At 42.0% G+C, this 16,912-nt stretch overlaps 1 protein-coding gene across 2 annotated transcripts in view; it reads left to right on the top strand.

The window, feature by feature from the left end:
• Positions 1-16,912, top strand: part of JARID2 (jumonji and AT-rich interaction domain containing 2) — a 215,211-nt gene that overhangs the window by 80,839 nt on the left and 117,460 nt on the right. For both annotated transcript variants that reach the window (XM_050307645.1, XM_050307717.1), the window contains exon 2: positions 12,152-12,287. In XM_050307645.1, the coding sequence (XP_050163602.1) occupies positions 12,152-12,287 (136 nt within the window). The remainder of the gene's footprint in view (positions 1-12,151; positions 12,288-16,912) is intronic.

Genomic DNA, 16,912 nt, shown 5'->3' with positions numbered 1-16,912 from the left:
GGTCCTGCCTGCAGATGTTTGCATGTGTACAGCACAAGGCTGTTCTTACTTAACTACCCATTTCTGTTTTCCTGTGTTATCTTGCATTGCTCCGCAGGGCTCGCTGAGCCGCAGGTTTGCTGCTGGCTAGCTTTTTGAGGTTTCTGCTATGCACACTACTGTATTTGTCTCCTGGTTCTTTGATTTGTAATGTTTTGCCTTTGATTGCTGCAGAAGGTATAAACAAGCCTGTCAAAAGCCTTGTTTACTGCGCAGATTCTGTGGGGGTGGCTGGCGGCCTCAGACCCTAAAATAGATCTAGCAATGAACTGAACGGCTTAAAACCCTGGGAATTTAATTTGATCTTTCTTTTTGCCTTAAATATTGGGACTGAATGAGGATTTCTCTAACAGAACAGAAGGTGAACATGTTGGTATGTGACAGTAATAGAAGAAGGGCCCAGACCTGCTGTCATTGAGATGCTCTTCTGCAATCAGAGGCTGGGCTTGGCCATTGGGTAGCAGCTTGTCTTCTGTAAGTCATTGCACCTGGGGAGGGGAGTGTTATATCCTCTGATGCTACAGCATCCATGGGGCCAGTTGTTCTGAAATGGTTCTCTGGACCCTGTTGTGGGATAGCCACTGTAGGAAAACCTAAAGCAGTCCCTCAAGGGTTTAGCATCTGTTTTATGCTGGCTTTGTGAAGGAAGAAAGAAGGAGCTGCAAAATCACACAGGGGTTCCTTTTTTCCCTCCTCTTTTTCATGTAGCACCATGCAGTTAGTAATATCATAGCTGAGGTTTTCAGTTGTGGTGGTGTGAAGGTAACAATGATTTGGCTTTGACGTGCCGCAACAGCTGCAGAATTCATTGGAGCTTAGAAGCCTGTGAGTTATAGCTGCGATGCCATTTACAGCTTTTATGGAAGAGCTCTTAAATTTGTGAAATGTGTTACTTTTTGAAGTGCATTATATTTGTAATTTGAATTCTCTAAAATCCTGTCTGAGGAGAAAAAAAAAAAAAAAAAAGCTTTGAAAATCCCCCTCTACCTACTATAAACATGGGGAACTTTTACCAGGCAGGGAAGCAAGTCACTTAAATTGAGTGATAGAACACATAGATGGATTTGTAAGTGCTAAAATATCAATTAGTGCATTTAAAAGCTTAATGGTAGTCTTTGATGTGCTTCTAATATCATCAGTAAAGTTTGAATGTTGTCATTGATCAGGGAGTGGAGGAGGGATAAGGGAATTGAATGCCAACCCAAACAGGTCTCGTGGATGGCGGGGGAGGCATGTTCTCTGCAGACCCCGTTTGCATGAGCTGTACCCCCACAGAGTCAGGGTACCTGACACCTGCCTGTGCATCACCCCTGCCCTAGTGCTGAGCCACCTGGCACCAACCCAGCACTGCCTGGTGAGAAACCTGCAAAAGCAAAGGAAAAAAAATCATTCATTGTAGTATTATTTTGAAAGTTCTCACAAAGACTTGATGGTTTAAAAAGAAAAGAAAAAGGAAAAGATTATGAAAAGTTCAAAACTTCATTATGTTTTTTCTTTATTGGTTTGACACTGATCTGCCTGTTAAAAATCATTCTGTGTAATTAGGAAAGCCTTCTATCTCAATAAGAAAGAATTTTTTTTTTTAATCCCCTTTTCCCCACAAAACCTCCCAGCTGCTTGTCATCTTCGGAATTTATCTGCTCAGGAGAGATACAGTGTCTTCACAAATTGGGCCAGATCTTAGAGTTGCCAGTGACCATTAGCTATTCTTCTCTCTCGTGTTTTAAATTGCAGTAAGAAGTGAAGCTTGTGTGTGACAGAGCAGCACTTCAGCCTAACTTGGTCTGAAATTCTTGACCTGGGTACCTTAGTGATCAGCCACAGCTTCAGTTCCAGGTTATGGTCTTTACTCTCCTCTGGCAATGGTTACTTGAAAAAATATTTTACAGGCCTTCTGGGAAGTTACTTGGATGCATTTATCTGATTTGTTACTGAGCAATTGCCTCACAGAGCAAATGCTGATTTTATTACTTGCTTCCCTGTGCTACTACAAAACCATCATTTGTTTGCTGGGTAGTATTTGGAAGTCAAATGTATTTAATACTGAAGAGCAAGCTTGGTAAAACTTTAGAGCGTAGGTTTTCACTGCTTATATAGCTTGTCTTCGTGCAGAAAATTTACTGGTGTAACTAAACTGACCTGAAAATACATTTAGAGTAGCTTTAGAGTTACCTCATATGTTTGGTTTAATTGCCTTATGAGCAAGGAGTACAGGTTTCGTTTACATCTCCCAGCTTCAGTGGATGCTTCCCTCCCAGATTTAAAGAATATTCTGTCAGTTGGGAATGTAAACAAGGACAAAAAATTCTGATAGAAATCTCTCTTTTTGTGAAGTACATCAAGCAAAATCAACATCATGCTTTTACTGCATTATCAGTGTGTCCATCCCAGGAGCTCGTGTCAGTACAACTGATTTAGTTTCCCATCTGGCTCAGTAAAATTGATTCAGGCCCCAGTACCTTGAGGTTTCCCAGCAATAGAGTTCAGCACATTTGGCTGTCATTACCCCTCCCCGAGTTTAAAGATTGAACAGGTATTTTTTTCTTTAAATCTTTTCTTAATCTGATGATTGTCTGAACGAGAGACATCCCATAGACTGATGTGAAAGAGGAGGAAACCAAGTTAAACATTTCCAAGCTAGGGCAGGGGACTCCTTGCATCACCCAGACCTACTCTGGGTCAGATTTACACAAACTTTCAGGTGTGTGAGTTTCTCTCTGGGTATAGTCTGCCATGCCCCAGCTTTGACAGTGCTACTCTCCTCACTGCTGGCTGTGGTCCTCCTTCAGGGCTTTGGTGATGGAGCTACTCACGCAAGCATGAGCTATTGCAGTGCCATCGAAGTGAGTCAGGTGAGCCAAAACCTCCTCTCTGATGGCTTTAAACCAGCACAACCCATTTGTACTGGAAAGGTTTAAATGGGGGTGAGTGCAGGGTCTCTGCTTGGTTAGAGAGTCATCCAGCAGAGATATGATGACCTTCCCAGGTTCATGCCTCAGAGAGTTACTGATGGGCACAGATATATCAAACAATGTAGCTAAACTGTATTGGCTTTGGGCTAACGTATATTTCACTGGGAGAGCAGTGTAAGTTTTATATTGGCAGATGCACATTTTTGTTGAGAGAGATCTATATATACATACATATATATATATATGCATACATGACTATACTCCTAGAAAGCAGATAGATGAGCAGATCTTTTCTTGTTATAGGCTTCAGCATCCTGGTACCAAAGTCCTACCAAAGAAATGATGTAAACACTGACCTCCTGTTTTACTTGTGAGGATAGATGCTAAACACATCAACAGTTCTCCAGCTTCTCTAAAATACTGAGACCACTGCCCAGCTTTTCAGACATTGTGAAATGCAAAGAATCGGATCTCTTTAAATTCCTATAGAAAAACTGAAGGCAAATTTATAACACACAAATTTTATCTTTCTCTCTTCCCTACTACCTTGGCACTATTTTGGCATGCAAAGGTTGTTAGTGTTTATTCAAATTGAGGACCAGGCTAATATACAGCAGGATTGGATTAGCCATACACGTCTCTTGGTCTTGTTAGCAGACATTTAAACTGCAGAAAATGCTTTTTTATTGGAGTGTATTCGTATGGCTGCATACTGAAGCTTGAACACCTTATAAAAATATGAACTGAATCAAAATGAAATTAATTAGAAAGCATATATTTGGATTTAATTAACTTGAGCTGCTGAATGCTCTTTGTGCATACTGGGTTTTATGTGTCTATCTGAAGTGTACTTGGTGGAGAGTTTTAATTAGAACTGGAGACGGAGCAAGAATATTGGGAATGTGTAATGTATAAATGGCAGTGATTTTCGGCTAGGAGTGTAGACCTTTTTTGGAGCTTGCTACCATTTCTCACTTCTCTTTTTTCTCCTCTTCTTAATAAGCTACTTTTATGTTCAAATTAATACCAGATCCTGAAAAAGAAAAAATCCTGTTGTGGCTCTTGGGCTTCTGCAGAATGATCAGAGTTGTCAGATCTGCAGCTGCAGGAGATTTTTTTTACCTTTGTGTGTTTAATGGCTCATACTACTCTGTTCTTTGACGGTAACATTTAAATGTAAAAGTGCAGGGCTGTGGATGGCACAGGACATGTGGCTGCCTTGACTACTGTCTCAGATGTCGGACATGCCAAGACTCAAAGAACTGATTTGGCAGCTACCCAGCAGATTTTTATAAAGGCTCAGTTGGTGGCCAGAAACCCAGGCTGTCAGAGTTGTGTTATGCAATAAATTGTTTTTCAGCAGAAGTTTCTAATCCAATTTCAGCTGTAGTTTTTTAGTACTGTGTAATCAAAGATAAATATACATCATTTCATGGGTTTCAGAGAAGTGAAGACATGCAGTGTAAGCGTCCCTCATCAGGTTGGTTTGTTTGTTTTTCTTTTAAGAAAGATTTAGACCTGTTCACCTACACAGGAAATGATGCTGAGATTATTTTGGTTTCTGCTTGGGAGGTATGTATTCGTATACAGCATACCCTTCCAAAGATAACTCAATGTGCATTTTAGCAGATGTTTGCTTGTTTTAAAGAGAGCACCAGGTAAGGAACCTATTTACCAAGTAAGAGCATTTGCTCAGGCGTAAATTGGCTACAGGTGATGGTCAAACAAAAAATTCTACCTTGTCAGGCTGTGACCTACCCAAATCATTGCAGTCCCTGTCCCTGTAGCAGATATACTCCTCACCCTCTTATATTTACCTTTCACTCCTCTAAAGTAAATATATTTAGAAAAAGTGGGTATGGTTCATCTGAATGCAGTGAGATATTTGGGGTTACAGGATTTACATTAGAGCAAAGTGATTTTCGTTTCCTGAATACTGTCTGTGGTGCCCTCCCTTCCTTATGGTGACTGTCATGGTTTGGTGCTGAGGTGGGCTTGCATCCCTCTAAGTGTGAGTTGCTGCTCAAAGGGACAATCCCACTTTTCTCTCTACCCCAGCACTAGTTGCCATCTGGTTACGTGGTTAGTAGTGAGGGAGGTGATGTGGATGAAGAGAGTAATTTGTCTTGTCTTGGGGGGGAGATTTTGATTCTTTTCCCCGATCAAGCTGGTCAAATGGCCACATAAGGGCTGGTGCTGGCATTGGGGTTGAAGCAGGTGCATCCCATGTGGTGTTAGGTGAATTAAGCTGGTTATGAAAACCACTCCCCCAGTAGAATAATTATCTTATACCTTTACACCTCTTTCTTCCAGCACTCTGCCACCCTTGGCTTCTCTGTGTTGCAGGCTCTTGTCAGAGGCCGAAACTCAGACACTCTCGTTGCAAAATGGTTGATTAGATTCCTGGTCTGACCTAAGAAAGTCTGTGCTGTTAGTGAGAGTTGGTTTGAGTTGGTCCTGCTGCAAGCTGATAAATTAGGAAAATTTCATCTTTACCTCTTTGTTGTGTGTGTGTGTGTGTGTGTGTGTTTATCTTGACAGACCAACACGGGAAACAGTTGATGTCTTGTAAGCTTTCGCTAGTTTCATATTGAGTAGTAGTTTTCTAGAGGTGCAGAACCATCAGCGAGGCCTCTGAGTTTATGTAAAAGAAACAATTAACACATGAACTGACTATTTTTCAATATTTCATTATTAGGCCTAAGATAAATTTAGGAACTATTTTTTATGCCTCAGTTGTGGGAGCTTGTATGAAGATACTAGCTATGTGTATTTGAAGATGCTGAGTGTAACTCTTCTCCCCTAATGTATTTTTGCAAGAGCAGGTTAAAGCTCACTGGGCTCAAAAGTGCCTGAGGCCTTTAGTGACCCAAAAAACAGTGTACTTCCATGCTGCTCTTCAGAATTCATCTGAAAGGAAGAAATGCAATCCCTGGTGCAGCAGGAGGCAGTGAAAGAGTACAAACCAACGGGAGATTGCAGGCAATGAAAGCTGTGGGAGAAGTGCTAAAGCAGGGGAGAGATTTTTATTTTCCTCCAGTGTTTCTTTCCTGTGTTAACATTGGTTCTGCTAGTCAGGAGCTGTAATGTAATGTGAGTTCTTTGGGGAAGTTTTCTGCAAGTACGAAGGGAAAAAGTCTCTATAATTACCAGATACGCTTAAAATGCTAAACCAGAACCATTAATAAAGGAAATTTCCCCTTTCTTCATGTTAGTTAGCACATTTTAAAAACATGACCTATTTTCCTAAACTAGACAGAACAGATTACATTTTCCAGAAGGCATGAGTCACTGTACTATTAAGTCTCCAAGCTGTATCAATCTTCATCAACTTAAGCCATTCATGAGGTTTTATTTTTTCTCACTGAATATAAGCAGTTTGTTTTAAATGAGAAACTGCTACATCCTCTCTGGATACTTAAACTTGATTAAAAGGTTAAATATTAAACAAGTGTGAACTTTATTCTGAGAGGAGAAGGGAGTAGAGGGACCTTGATAGTAAGCGAAAGACTACAAGGATATTGCTGTGGGTATATATATGGATATAACTAGTTTGCACCATGCTCTGCTTGGATGTAAGAAGTCCAAGCAGCATGATAGCTGACAGAAGGAGCCAAGAATCTTTATTTATAGAGCTTCAGTTGAATATATTAGAGTTTCCTATCATTACCCTGGGAGTTCAGACTTTTGCTAGGAGTATCTGCTGAGGAGAGCCTCTGCTGTCTGGTCGTGGAACAGCCCATTTGCTGCTGCAAGTTGCATAGAGATGGAGTTTACACCGATGGGCCCATAGCAGGGTTTCCCCCTGTGAGGAAGATGTGCCTTTGGGGTGGCGAGAAGGTTGATGGGACTATGTAATCCAATACTGACCTCTGCTAATGCAGCAGGGGAAGTACATGTGTTGATAACAGCAGTAACACTTTGCACTTTCTCATGAGGTTCATGCTGTGCCATACTTATACTGAAAAAGTGGGCTGTGTAAATGAATAAGCCTGCTAATTTCACCTAGCAGTGCTGACTCGCCCAAGCCTGCACAGGAGGATCATTCTCGGCCTCAGAAGGTGTATCTGAGTTTTCCTCCAGTTTCTCTTAGGTCTGACTTCTAGAGAAAAACAGATATAACTGTTTTCCATTGATAATACACAGCCAAAAGGCAAAACTCTATTGAAGGTCTTGAGTCCAGTAAACAAATGTTTCCATCTTGATCCTTCAGCTGAAAAGTAATTCATATGATCTCTGAAAATGTGTTTTTCATGCAAAAGACAGATTTTTGTTATGTTTCTAACTAAACACAGTAAAAACCACCCTTTGAAATAGTTCTCCTTCAAAAATATCCTTGAGGAAAGAGTAGAAACTTGTGGTTTAGTTTTCCCATTGCTTCAAAATGACCTTCTTGCATCTGCGGGAAAGACTCTCTGGGGACTGTTGAACCATGAAAGCAAATTCATTTAGGGCATTGGGTGCCACAGTGATTTTAACCGAGTGTTGGCTGCAACACTGGAAAAAAGAAAAGAGAGGGAGTTTGTGTTTTGTTGTTTTGCTTTTTGCAACCTGGCATGAAGAATGAGGTCAGGAGATGCGTGCTTGGGAAAGGCCCAAAGAGAGAGCTGGAAACACTCCAGCCTCACTGAGTCATAACACACATGCTTATAAGGATCTTTGTACCTTACGAAGTCCTGACTTTTTAAATTAAACCATCACTGCTGTTAAAGTATTTACATAAAAGTAAAACAAATAGCATGGAGTGCCTCATGGATTCTCCCTTGTTCCAACTTTGTTTTAGCCCTGTGAACTATGACTCCTGTTTGCTTAAGGCAAGGCCAGGGCCAGGCTGAAGAATGTTATATCTGTGATGAATGAATGGGGAAGCTTCAGTCATGTTTCTGCTGCTGCTCGAGGAGTGCAGCAGCTCCTGCGACTTCAGGCTGACATTTCACCTGCCCAGGAGGTGGTGTAAAGCTTGCCCTTTGCTTCTGCTTGCTTTGATTTTGTTTTAATAAGGATTTGAGTATAATTTTTGAAATAGGAAGGCTGTGTGCAGCCTGCGAACGTCACCTCCAGAACTGTAAAGCTGAAAGCAAGCTGCCAGCCATACAGCACGAGAGAAAGCTGTTCTCCAGTATATGAGGTAGCATCCTATGTAGGAATGTACTGTGTAGGTAAATGGAGGTTATACTCCTCTTCCCTGTCCCCTTGGACTTAACTTGCCAAACTGTTGCTTGGCTGTCCTGGTAGATGTTCAGATATAAATGTACGATATCAGGTTCCCTAAAATGGCTCAACAAAGAAGGTGGCATGATTATTTTTTAAAGCAGTTTAAAGGAAATGATGCAGTTGTGTTTCCTCATTCTGCCCCAGGGCTTCCCAGGTTGTTCGCATCTGTTCCTTTTATACTGAGTTTATAAAATAATCTTATTGTCAGATTAGGAGGCAGAAATCATCTCAGCTGACCTGCACAGTGAAGGTTATGGGCTTGTGGTGATAAACCTACAGTTTAAGATGTTATTCAGTCCTTTTTTGGGTTTGAGTCAAAAATGGACAATCCATTAGTTCCCCACAAGTCGTTTCAATGGCTAATTACTTGCACAGTTGCAGAAACTGTTTTTTAATTCTTACATTTCTCTGAATCGAGTTCCAGCTGTTGGATGTTATTATACCCCTCTCTGCCAGCCTCAAGAGCCATCTATTAACAAATCTCTACTCCCTGTGGAAGTATTTAAAGTCAGCAGTTGAGTCAATCCCTTTGAGGTTGGGTTTTGGGGAGGGGTGGTGGTGTTGAGAAGTTACATAGAATAAATTCCTCAAGGCTTTCACTTGACCATACTTCTCAACGGTTCTGGGCATGTGTATGTTATTTTGCTAAAGTGAGATAACTCTTCCAGTTGTTAGCAGTGTGAGTGCAGACTGGGCACACGACGGCTCTCCCTACAATGAGGTGATGAGGCAGAGGCGATCTGACCCATGTAATTATGGTTAAATGTGTCGGGAGCTGGAGCTGCAGCCGGTGGAGCAGCAGCTCAGCTGGGCTCTGAGTCAGCTGCTCTCTGGCTTGCGGCTGCTTTTGTGCAGTAGGCTCTGGGGAAGATGTGCTCGACCATTGTGAAACCTTTGTATTGCCCCTGCATGTGGAGCCATGTGAATGCAGGTGTTGGCAGTGGCTTAGCCCCTTATTTTGCTGACCTTGGGTACATATCGTGTTGGGGAACTGAGGACCTTTTTTCAAGCGACGTAGATGGTGTGGGGAAAGCCCACAGCAGAACAGTGTAGGCAGGACAGTGGCTGCAGCCTCAACACAACTGGGCTGATGGGAGCTCTGGTGAGGAGAGACTCTCCCATGTGCATTTCTGTTGGCAGCGCTGTTGTTTCAGAGATCAGATGAAGCCAATATGGTTTGTCTCAAGTTTTACAGCTCCAGGAATTGAGTGTGATGTGAAATGTTACTGTGTTGCTTCAGAGAGGTCTTTGTGTTGCTGAGAGAGGTCTTTGTTCGTGTCTTCTGGGACCCATCTCTTCGCTGGTGGCACTAATGCCCACGCAACCCCCAGGCTGGTGGGAAGGCGGGAGCGTCTCCTGCAGTGGTGCTGGAGCCTCCAGCTGGCACCAGGAAGACATCTTGGCTGCCTTGTGCCTCGGAAAAGTGGGTACCAGGTTGCACACCATCCTTTTGCACGTCCAGCGCATTGTCTGGGGAGAGGCAGATGAGTTCAGACTGTTCACAGGAATACTTGGGGAGGGTGGCCTAGACCAGAGGCGCCTCTGGTGTTTGGTGATGAGTCCCTTTGCTCCCACAGGCGGGACTGTCGCTGGCATGTGCCAGGACATGGGTTGTACCTGCCAGCAGTCGCTTACCTGCTGCAGTGGCCGTGTGCTTGGCACATGCCGATTTAAAGATCAGTCCTGTCAGCAGGTTTCACCCTGTCACTACTGAAGCAGCAAAATGCTGCCACGTGCTCCTTGCAGTGACCTGTCTTGACAAAGTGGATTTGATAGGGAATATATTTTTGTTTGTTTGCTTGAATTATTTTTCTGTGTTTTTATCAGGATTAAGTGGGCCAGTGGGATCAGGAAATGATGGGTGTTTTCGTGCAGCTTCAAGCTCCGTGGGAACTGTGTGGTCTGGTGGAGGAAGGGGTTTGGTTGTGGCCTCAGACTGGGCATTTGGTGTTTGGTGGGAGAGAGGCCTTGGGCGGATGGGGACTAAGGAAAGTGGCATGTGTCTGAGTATACCTGATTTTAACTGGGGTCGATTGTTACACAAGGCTTCTGTATGCCTGGCTTAAATTATGCAAAAATGTAGGGTGATGGTTTGGCTGCCCCTTGTTAGGGTCTCTCTGTAACTCGTTTACGCTGCAGAGTCAGAAGCAGTGTACCTGGCTGGAGGGCTCTTCAACGTCTTCCTGACCATTGTGTTAGGGATTTGTACAAATGCCAGTGAAACAAGCAAGTGGTGCCCACAGGCTTGTGTCCATAACAAGGACAGGTGCTGAAGGTGCTTATGACTGTTTCCTAACTGAGCGTGATTCCCTTAAGGATTTATTAAGTAATTTCTGTGAAAACAGAAATGCGCGACATCTCCCTGTCCCCTGGTTGGTGAGAATTTAAATGGGGCCGTCTTTGGGCAAGCTTTGTTAAAATCGAGCAGGCTGCATCTCTCAAGTGTTTAGTGTTGCTTCTGCTTAGGACTAAAGTTGTGTTGGCAGCAAAAGGGTAAGCCATAGTTGTTGGTATAAACCTTTGTTGACAAAATAACTGGATGTACTAGTCTTTTAAAAGTGCTTGCCTAAAGTTTTGTTGTTTTTTTTTCTTTTTTCTTTTGGTTTCTGTGGGTGTTGGGTTACAAAGTTTGCTTTCTTGGCCCAGGGCTGCCTGTGCTCTAAAACTCCTTGGGTATGGCTCAGGCTTCTTCAAAGTGTGGTAGCTTGTCCCTCGTGCAAAATGCACATCCTGCTGCCAAAGGGCTGGCTGCTTTCACTGCACTCATTGTGTTGCCTTTTTTTGTTTGTTTGTTTGTTTTTTAATCCCCGCCAAGTAATTTGTCATAGAATTTTTTTTTTGGGAGGAGGGGAGTTGGAAATGATCACTGAGTTGGTTTTGATCACTGAATTGGCTGAATGCCAGTATGTCACCAGAGGAGCAAAGAAAAAGCTATCACTGGTCACCCTAAACTGTGCTTTACTTTGGCATATGGGATGGTCTAAGCTCTCCTGCCTCCTGGTGGGGATCACTGATGGGGCTTTAGGGATTTCCAGTGGTCAATATGCTGCTATACACTTACACTTACTACTTAAGGTCTGCCTAGAAATGTTAATCTTTTGTGTGGCAGTGATGTAGCCCTTGAGGAGTTCAAGGGCAAGAATGCTCAAAGAGTGATTTCCAAAGACCCTGAGACAATTATAGGGCTTATGAAAATATGATGGCTTACCTATCGCACGTCTTTATATCAGTTCAGTGACTTAATTTATTTGAATGAGAAAGACTTTAGGGAGTTGCTTTTCCAGGGAATTAATCTTTTAACTAAAGTGAGTTCTAAATATGACACATGCTAGTATTCCTTTTGACAATATAACATTTGTCTCCTAAAAATAAAGTAGAAAACACCTGCCCTGTGAGCCGAATTCCACTTGGCTTTACGCTGGTATAAATTCAGAATAACTTCATTGTTATCAATGTACAACTGCATTGTAACACTGCAATAAATGCAAATCATGAAACCAGAGGGAAAAATAATCTGAGCCAAGAGGTACAAACCAAGGCCAAAATGGCAAACAAGAAAAGTTGGTTCACAAAACTTGCCTCTTAAATTTCTACAACATTCATTTTAGTGGGGTTTTTTCACTCTCTCCTCCTAATTATCTGGGACTTTCTGGCTGTGATAAATTTCTCTGTGAGGGATTCATTATAAGGATTTTAACAATTAAGTTTCGCCTCCTGTCTAACACCTGGTACATGGCTACTGCTGTTTGTAGGATAAAGGATTAGAGGGACTAATGCTCTGATGTGATGATAATAGTTATGTTTCTGTTCTCTGTTAGAGCTGATCAGGTTGCATTTTCTAACACAGTATTTTTCTTAAATTTCTCTCTCCTTTTTTTTTTTCCTTTTTCAATTATGAATAAGTTGTGTATCCCTAGCCTTTGGGGCTTTGATTTTGTTTCAGAAACATGCAACTAATGTCTCCTTTCTGTTTCCACCTTCTTTAGGATGACAGCGATGGGATTCCCTGGTCAGAGGAGAGGGTGGTGCGGAAGGTCCTTTATTTATCTCTGAAGGAGTTCAAGAACGCACAGAAGCGGCAGCACGGCGATGGCATTAGCGGGAGCCTCAAGGCAGTGAACGGTGAGATGCTTCTGTGGTACTGCTGGAAGGACCCAGTCCTTTTTCCATGGGGTTCTTCTGTAGCAGGGAAGGAGAGCAGTGTACAATTTGGCATGCACTGTGCCCTTTTTGATCTGCACAGAAGAACTTGTTTCTGAATTACTTAAAATGCCCGGTTTGAACAATCCATATGTTTTGGTTCCTGGCTAATTGATTGAGATAGGGATCAGGATGGGAGGACAGTAGAAAAGGAGGCCCCTCTGGTCAGTCTGCTCCCTGATATGTCAAGTACGTCCCCAGAGAAGGTAACCATTTAAAGGTGATTGGCTCCAGCTACCTTGGGGAAGTATTCTTGGACAGAATTTACGTACTCTCACTTAGGTGCAAGAAACTGGCTTACTAGCATCTGTCTCTGGAGTCACCTAAGTCCACTGGTGAAGTAGCATATGATCTACATCAAGATTTAAAGGGCTGAAGTGACACAAATGCTTTGATGTTGGACTCCCCTGGTTTAGCAGTTCACAGAGCAATTGTTTAAAGGTATTAAAAGGAGATGCAGACAAGCTTATATGACAGGAGCTTGCAAGGAGTTTAATTTTAGTTCTTTAATGCTTTAACCAGTTATTGTCTGTTGCTTCCCTTTCCCTTACAGCTTGCTTAAAAAAATGGTGGTTTCCTGAGAGGTGAATATAAAGTGTGTCTCTTTCAGAATCACTTAGACTCTTACTTGAAAAGGCTTTGTCATGCTGGCTTGAGCCTTGAAAGTGATGACTAGCAGGATTCAGATTTCTGGGCAAGCTTACAGTTTTCTCTTCACTCACAAGAGCTTATTTGTTTCTTTATGGAGGTTTATGGCAGTTCCTTTTAGGCATGTGCATAACTATACATGTGCTAATGCATTAAAGCTGCAGCTGGGTGCTTACTTGGTAGGTTATTCATATTTATATGTAGCTTGTGTCGTTGATATGGTGAGTCAGATTTCACTGCATTTTCACTGAGCGTTTCTGCCGACAATGCAAAAACCTATGGGAATGGCTGGATGACTACAGGCAGCATGATAAAGTTACTGTATTGCATAAGCAATTGCAAACTCCTTAATGTGATTAAAGAAGACCTCAGACTTCCGAGTTCAGTAATAATATCAGATACTGATCTGATGGGAAGGGGCATCTAGTTTTAAGAGCAATCCATTAATAAGCTTGGAGGTGTACACAAAACAGTGCTGGCTTTTTTCCCTCCAACACCTCTGCATCATTGATCTTCTGTCAAACACAATTTCTCTTGGAAAGTTTCTTATTCCATTGTGGGGGTTTTGTTTAGTCAAAGGAAAAAAGTCTAAAGGCGTGAAGCACAGTAATTGTGTGTTAGGAGGCTTTGATGATGTGCCAGGTTACAGGATGACTGAGGTTTTTATGGTGTCTAGTTTCTCCAAAGGCAGCTCAGATAAAAACTGAGTTGGCTGGGAATGCTGTGTCAATGCAGGTACCAGATGTGGCGTATGCCATTGGCTTCCTCTGGCTGCAACACAGCTCATACCTTCAGAGCTTTTCTCCTTCACAGAAGTAGATGGTCACTTATTTGGGGCTTGGGTTTTTTAACTGAGCCAGAATGATAGTCCATGTTGCTCTTTCTGTTTTCTAAATGATTATTAAAATGTTTTGTCTCAGCACTGCTCTATGTCAATATCATTGTCCAAAAGCCTTTTTTTTTTTTTTTTTTTGGCCATTCATATTTGAAAGAATGTTTTGTTATGCAGAGAGGAAAGATTTGCAAAAGGGAGGAGGGTTGATACTGTGCTGTGACATCAGGAAAATCAATTTAAACATGTAATTTGCTCATTACATTAAAAAAAAAGTCATGTATTTCCAAACCCACTTGTCTCTATGGATTGAGGAAAAAGCAGGTCATCCTAAGAAATTACTGAGCTATTTTGAATTCAGGGAAATGGAATATTTTAGGGATGAGTCTTAGATCCACGATTTCATACTTCTGCGAATAAAAAATGTTTTCTTGTATGTGTCCATCATTCCAACATTCAGGCCACCACCACTGTTTTTTGGTCCCATGTCCTTCTGATAGCTGAAGGGACCACAAACAACTAGGTAGCAAGATTTTATCTCGGTGCCACCATCTGTAATGCAGAGAGTTTATTTGTTATGGTTTTATAACTGTCATCCCTTAAATTTATTTATTTATAGACTTGCAACCTGTAGTTTGTTTTAGTAGAAAGTACTTTCATATAGCAATAGAGGAAGGTAAAAGATGCACCAGTGCCTTGCAAGAAGGTGAAGGTGTCTTTAAGAAGCTTGTAGGGATTTGCAGTGGTTGAAATTTCATACACACACTACAAAAGTTGCTTTGCCAATGTTTGTGAAGCTACAGCTAAACTTGTATGAAAATGATTGTCAGTGGTATTTCATCTGGTGAGTACAGTAGTATCATTAATGATTTGGTAGCTGGAATAATGGTGCCTCTTTGATTGATAGTGTGAAAAGCAAATTAATTTTAAATGTGAGAGATGAACCTATTAACAGGAGTCTTTTCAGTACTGAAGTTTCTGCAAGCTCTGAGATGTGCTGGTCATGGCACAGAGACAATTAACTTCGATGCCTCTCTGAATAATAAAAATAAAATTTAAAATAAATAAAAATTCAAATTAGTTTTGGTGATTATATGTGTTACAATACCTTGTCTGTTGCTGCCTCACTGTTAAAGATACTTGTTATCCTGAAAAAAATCCTGCCATTTTCAGGTTTTGTCTGAAACCGTCTTACTTAAATGATTGCAATTAAAGAGAAAGGCAAGTGGATATATTATGGTTGTCGTATCAGTGGTTGTGTTGTGTTGACTCTGGATATTTGCATAGTATAGAATGACACCATACAGTGTGCCTTTGTTTCCTATGTTCCTCTCCATTATGTGGGAATATAAAATCTGAAGGAGGTGCTTCTGCTTGTTGTCAAAAAACCCTCTGCAGCCCTAAATGGGATACTGGAACTCTGATTATGGAAACAAGGTCATGTGCTGGAAAAACCCAGAGGGATCCCTTTAGTGATTTTGATTACTGCTGCCTGTCATTTGCATTAGGATTTGCAGAATAGAGATTGGTGTTTGGAATAGTGATACCAATTTTCAGAGATCCTCGTCTAAAAGGAAAACTAATTCTCTTGGGAAATTGTTTTCTTCTTGTGTAGCTTAGAATGTGAGATAAAGCTATAAATGAAAGATGTAATTATTGCTTGCATTCTGTTGATGAGAGTATATCCAGTACCCTGAAAACAGTATATCATAAAGCAAACTTTTATGACCTCAGATTTTAAATTCTGTTTTTTAAAACTTGCGATAAAGAAGAAATTCGTTACATGGAAATACGTTTCTTAAATGGAAAAAGTGACTAAGTTGGCTTATTTGTTTGAGGTGGTTGGGTAATCTACAGAGATGACAAACCAGACGTTAGAATTATTCAAGCAGATAGTGTGTTGTCACCAGCTCTACTTTGTCCTAGAAAGGTGTCATGGCAGTTTCCAAACATGTCAGCCTGGTTAAGCTCATGGCAGGCTTTCTGTTTGAGAAATCAAATGTGCGTGAGGGAATGCTCTGGTTCAAGGCAGAAGTTGGAAGTCTTGTTCATTAAGTAAATAAAGAGATGAGTAAAAATATGTAATTTTGCTATCCTGAGAGATTTCACCTTGCATTTAGGCTTATTGAAGTCATTATGTATATTGTTTAAACAGAGAAGGAATGGTGTTAGCACTTCGATGGAGGTGGTGGTTGGACCATACAGGACTGTGGTGCCCCTTCCCCCCCTTCACAGAATTGTTTTCATTGGAAAAGATCTCCAAGATTATTGAGTCCACCCTATGATCCAGCACCACCTTGTCAGTTAGACCATGGCACTAAGTGCCATGTCCAGTTGTTCCTTGAACACCTTCAGGCATGGTGACATCACCACCTTGTGCTGGTCTGCTTCTGCCCTCAGTCATTCCCACACAAAAGCTAAAGTGACTTTTGTTGGAGAGGTGCTTTTTGCACAAATGAAATATCTCTGCACTGAGAGGCAGGAGCCTCTGAGAGCTCCTAGTGGGACTGTGGTGCCAGGCACAATGGCAGCAGCCTCCTCTGATGCCTGGATCTACCCTGGGCTTCCACACTGACTGTTCAGGCCAGCTGGGGCAGGCAGCAGTGCTATCTGAAAATAGCTCTTTTTGTCATTGATGCATAGATTTTCAGGTGTTTTCTGCTCACTGCATGGGGTTTTCTGTCAATGCTCCCCAGTGGGCTATATTGAAATGAAGGTGCCTAGTGATAGGGTGGCATGGAGCTGGCTTCATCTGACTTAAACTTTTCCCTGGCCATGTAGATGGTACTCCAGCCATGGCATGAAAATAGCAACAGATGTGGTAGAAATGCCTAGACACTGCTAATCCGGGTGCTTCAGCTCAGTGCACATGTGTTATCTGCCAAAAGGCAGGGGGTGGCAGCAGCTGCCAGCGGGGCAACCACGTCTTCTCTGGACTTAGACCATGTCTCTTCCTTTTCCACTCACGCAGATGAAAACACAGCAGCCCTCAGGGAAGTGGTGTTATTTCAGCTGTGTCTCTCTGTGCCCAGAGCGATGTGTGTCTCCTTCCTTCCTGGTGCAGACA

This window comes from Myiozetetes cayanensis, unplaced genomic scaffold (genome assembly GCF_022539395.1).
Source record: "Myiozetetes cayanensis isolate MyiCay16 unplaced genomic scaffold, myiCay2020 scf1, whole genome shotgun sequence".
NCBI classification, from domain to species: Eukaryota; Metazoa; Chordata; class Aves; order Passeriformes; family Tyrannidae; genus Myiozetetes; species Myiozetetes cayanensis.
Note: the sequence above shows the minus strand (reverse complement) of the source record. Positions and strands in the feature narration are given on the sequence as shown.